This window comes from Palaemon carinicauda, chromosome 11, assembly GCF_036898095.1.
Source record: "Palaemon carinicauda isolate YSFRI2023 chromosome 11, ASM3689809v2, whole genome shotgun sequence".
Taxonomy (NCBI): Eukaryota; Metazoa; Arthropoda; class Malacostraca; order Decapoda; family Palaemonidae; genus Palaemon; species Palaemon carinicauda.
Window position 1 is genome coordinate 65,247,292 of NC_090735.1, and position 5,000 is coordinate 65,252,291.

Consider the following 5,000-nt stretch of genomic DNA (forward strand, 5'->3'; position numbering starts at 1 on the left):
CTTTTCTTTCTTTGTTCTTTATCTTTAAGGCAAATAAGAATATCTTATGTTTGTGATGAATATTTGATCCTTTAAGACCACAAAAAACAGCGGTCATTTGCATAACACCATAAGCTGATTAGAATTAGGAACTATTGTTTATGGTATGCTGTGAAATATATTTCATTTTTTTATGTTTCACGAGAACATAAAAGCATTATCAAAAGGTTAACATACTCACGAACATGTTCCAAATATGTTTTTTTTTTTTTTTTTTTTTTTTTTTTTTTTTGTGAGTTAGTTTCTGGGATTCTTGATTTATCACAGTTTACCAACCTAATACAGTATAACTACAATAATTCGAAGGTAAGAAATCCTTCTCAGTTGTTATTGGTATTTCTTAAAGTAAAAATACCAGTTTTTATATAGTGATTAAGTGTTAATGAATATGCAGAATGATGTTCCGAACATGTATTCAAATCTGTACAGTTTTCCGCCGATGTAAGTAACAAGTAAAACGCATAACTCATTGTAATGGAAACGTCTTTAAGGAACTTTCATTTGACCTGCTCGTTGTTGAAGGATTTTCTACAGGAGTTAGCTAACACGTTATTTTCTCTATCAGAGCCTGTTGTGCACTCCTGGACTTATTAATGATCACTAGGCCTATGCTTTTGAAACCTGTTGCAGTCCCTTCTGATACAAAAGTTGATAGTGAGATTCGTTTTTGTAATTTCTAGAATTTTTCTATTATTGGTATATTAGGAATAGAAAGATAAGAAGAGTTAAGGCTATTTTTGGTAAAAAACAATTGATAATTTTTTTTTTTAATTGTTAATCTATATTTTATTAAGAACCGTATTATACTGATCTCTCATATACTCTCGTATCTTGCCTTCCTCCTATTTTCTCTCATGTCTTCTCCCGAAAGGGGCAGTGTACCTGACGAGGTGCACTGTAAGCATAACAATGGGATCTCCACAGCGTTCCAATCTGCACCCAGTTTTTAGCTTTTTTGTTTCAGTTCCATATTTCTCTATCTCCCCTCCTTGCTATCCAACCTCTTAACTTTTACCCCATGCTAACAACAGCAGGTTCTGTATATCCCTAAGGTCTATCAAGGTGCTAAGTGACCTTCTGGGTCCCGTATGGCACAAATCCAATCATCTCCCTCACTGCTTTTTCTCACCCTCGTTTATCTTCCCACTAACCCAAGAAGACATTTTAGTATCATCAACATCGTATCGTTCAGATAATAGTCACAGCGGCCTGCTGCCTGGGGCCTCTCTCCTGCGGCTTCGCCCTGGCCTTCAACATCACCAAGAACCCGGCCGAACTCATGAAGCCACAACTGGGAGCTTGGAGAACTTACGTCTATTTGTTGGGTAAGTGGCTTTCGTGAGTTACTTTGCTTTAAGTCATTACCTGAAGTGGTTTTTTTTTAGTGTGTTGGTGATTACGTGAATGTGGTTAGCTTTAGGTTGAATAATTTGAATAAATGATCTCACGTTTTCGTGCCTGGTGCGCCTGGGATTCAATATTTGGCAATATCATTTATTAAGTTTTATTTTTATATCATTGGGAGTAAAAGTTGGCCAAGAGGATTTTGTCATTTTCATTTTATGTACTCTAAATAATCACATTTTAAGTTTTGCTTTTATGTATTTGAGAGTAAAAGTTGATAAAGACAATATTGCATTTTTTTTTCTTTGTGCTTGATTGATTAGTTTAAATTTGAAATTTGATCGAATCTACTAGAAATACAAGTCTTAGGGTTATCAATATCAGTAGTCGACTAAATCAATTTTGATATTTGCCGTGGTGTTTGGTATTATAGAAGATTCTTATCTAAAGTATTTTGCATAAATTTATGACATAATTGCAACATTTCAATCGATTTAAATACCATCACCAAATTACTTATTTGAAAATAAAATATCTATTATATTTTTAAAATACTGGGGTCAATGATTACGAATGGTCACAAATTGTTATTGGGCAATGCTTTCACATCCATGATTAATGATTCGTTGCAATTGTTAAAATCATCGTCTTATCGTTTGCAATAACCAAGTATTTCAATTGTTTATTGTCTGCTCCATTTTAAAAAAATGTAGCTTATTATTTGTAGTTCATTTCAAGCCTTTGATTTAATCATTTCTTTACAGTGGTATTCAGATCCTTTAATAATCATCTGTTGCATTCCATGAAGCATGATGAGTATCACTGTTGTATCTCTGTTGCGTCATCTCGCGCTGGTATCAAATATTCACAGAATCGTTTTCGTATTTCAAATAGAGAAAATATAACTAAAAAGGTCGTGGGATGTTGCGAGTGTCCATTATTAAAGAAGATGGCTTATAATGTAACGTAGAGGAATTTAATTAAAACCTTTCTATTTTTTTTTCTATTTTACCCAGAAAATGAAAAATGCTATGCCAGTGTAACGGTACTATTACCTGTCCCTGAAAATAAAATATATTATTAAACTTACCCACAAAAAAAAAAAAAAAAAAAAAAAAAAAAAAAGAATTATCTAACTATCGTTAATATTGATTCAATCATTTTAAATGTTTATCCTAAGGGGAATGTCTTATAGCGAGATTTGCTTGTTATGGTTGATTGATAATTAATTCTATAAAATGGCGTCGCGAAAATCATGATCATTTACGCTGTAATGGCAAGAGTACCAGAAAGTTAATTCGTCCATAGAGAATGGAAATATTACGGTATATGTATGTATGTATGTATGTTTATATGTAACCCTATGTCCATTATGTTTAGACACACACATATATATACATATATAGCCTATATATATATAAATATATATATATATATATATATATATATATATATATATATATATATATATGTGTATATATATGTGTGTGTGTACGTGAGTTTGTGTATATATTTAAATATACATATTTTCATGTATATATATACATATATATATACGTATATATATATAATTTATATATATATATATATATATATACACGCGTGAGTTTGTGTATATATATAAATATACATATTTTCATGTATATTATATATATATATATATATATATGTGTGTGTGTGTGTGTGTGTGTGTATGTGTGTGTATATTGTGTATCTATATATAATAATTATATGTGTGTAGTTATAACGTAATACATAAGTGAAAATTTGACATTGACATTGAACGCACCAAGTATTCTCTTTTAGAGATTTGAACGCTCGATGATCGAAAACTATCAATCCGCTTAGGTCCTTTGTAACTCTCTCATTCCTCAACACAGGATGCCTCGGGGGAGGATTCTTCAGCGGATTCCTTGCGAACTACGGAAGGAAAATCGTCCTGCTGGTGACCATGGTCCCCATGGCTCTCTCTTGGCTCTTCGTCATCTTTGCTACTCAGGTATATGGATAAATGATGGCTCCCTGTTTTGTTAGTTGTAAGTGAAGAAAGGAGTGGATGTTACGTTTGCTTACGTACTGTGCATTCCAAGATACTTACATAATCTGTTTGTGCATGTGTATATTGAGGATTTATTATTAATAATATGTACACACATATATACACACGCATATATATATAAATTTATATATATATATATATACATATATATATACATATATATTTATTTATATGTATGTATATATATGTATATATATACATATATATATTTATATATATATATATATATATGTGTGTATGTATATATATTCATGTGTGTATGCGTGTGTGCGTATGTATGCTTAGATGTACGCATATTATCAATTTGCTGAGAGTAATTAAAAGTATCTTTGAAGAAAAAAATGAATATGATAGTAATATATGTATATACAGCATATATACATACATACATACATACATGTATATATATATATATATATATATATATATATATATATGTATGTATGTATATATATTCATGTGTGTATGCGTGTGTGCGTATGTATGCTTAGATGTACGCATATTATCAATATGCTGAGAGTAATTAAAAGTATCTTTGAAGAAAAAAATGAATATGATAGTAATGAAAGATTAGCTGATTCCTCGTAAAATGAATACTATATATTTCCAGGAATTTTTAATATTCGAATGGATATAGTGATGTAGTAAATCATAAAAAGGATATGATATGTAGGTTTTAATTTATGACATACTGAAAATAGGTAATAAATACAGTTCGGAGAGTCTCTCCTTTGCAGTTAATGCAGGGCAGGCTGCAAATGATAGACAGAAGCTGCAGAGAACAGGACGAGGGCTTAAGACTGCTTTCAGGAGAAGAAAGTGGAAGATGAATGTAATGAGGAAGGTGTAGAATTGTTTTTAATATTAACTTTGAATTACAGAACAGAAATCGTTAATTTAGGAAAGGTAATTGGGAGTAATGCGATAGATAATAGCAGGAAAAGAGACGTGAGGAATATCAGGATGTAAATAATATAAATGAAAGAGGTATCAGGACCTTTGCAAATTATTTGAAGAGTAACTAGATTGCATATTGAAGATAATCTTGAAATGTATGAAGGGGGTGTTCAGTCAATTCTCCTTAAAATAACTAACAGGATGATGAAGAAAATTCATAAGAATAAATAGAAATTATTTGGAATATTTGTTAGCTTAACAATAGGGTAGTTTGTATTATTGGAAAGACAAGGGACGAGGAGAAAACTCTGAAGTAGTGAAAATTTGAGTTCAGGTATACAGATAGATCAGAATGTTTCAGATAGTTTGGTCATGTGGAGAAAAAAAGTTGAATAAATATTTTAAAGAAAATATTGTATAAGATGGAATAGTTTGGAGGAACGAACGTAAGATGAGAAAGTTTCTGGATAGAGATAGAAAAGATATCGGAATGGAAGGGCTATAATATTTAGGAAGTCAGAGAGTGCATGCAAGATGAAAGTGAATGGATACTTGTGTTGTGGGGTGAGTAAGACGGACGTGCAGCTGATGATCCTGTTGTATTGTGATATGAAGTTGGCTATCTATTTTCACTTCCCCTTAAATAGGATAGCGATAAGGT

At 31.2% G+C, this 5,000-nt stretch overlaps 1 protein-coding gene across 1 annotated transcript in view; it reads left to right on the forward strand.

Annotated features, from left to right (window-relative positions):
- LOC137649697 (facilitated trehalose transporter Tret1-like) overlaps window positions 1–5,000 on the forward strand; it is a 64,573-nt gene that overhangs the window by 54,152 nt on the left and 5,421 nt on the right. Inside the window, exons 2-3 of the mRNA XM_068382660.1 lie at window positions 1,232–1,364; window positions 3,264–3,382. Of these exons, the coding sequence (XP_068238761.1) occupies window positions 1,232–1,364; window positions 3,264–3,382 (252 nt within the window). The remainder of the gene's footprint in view (window positions 1–1,231; window positions 1,365–3,263; window positions 3,383–5,000) is intronic.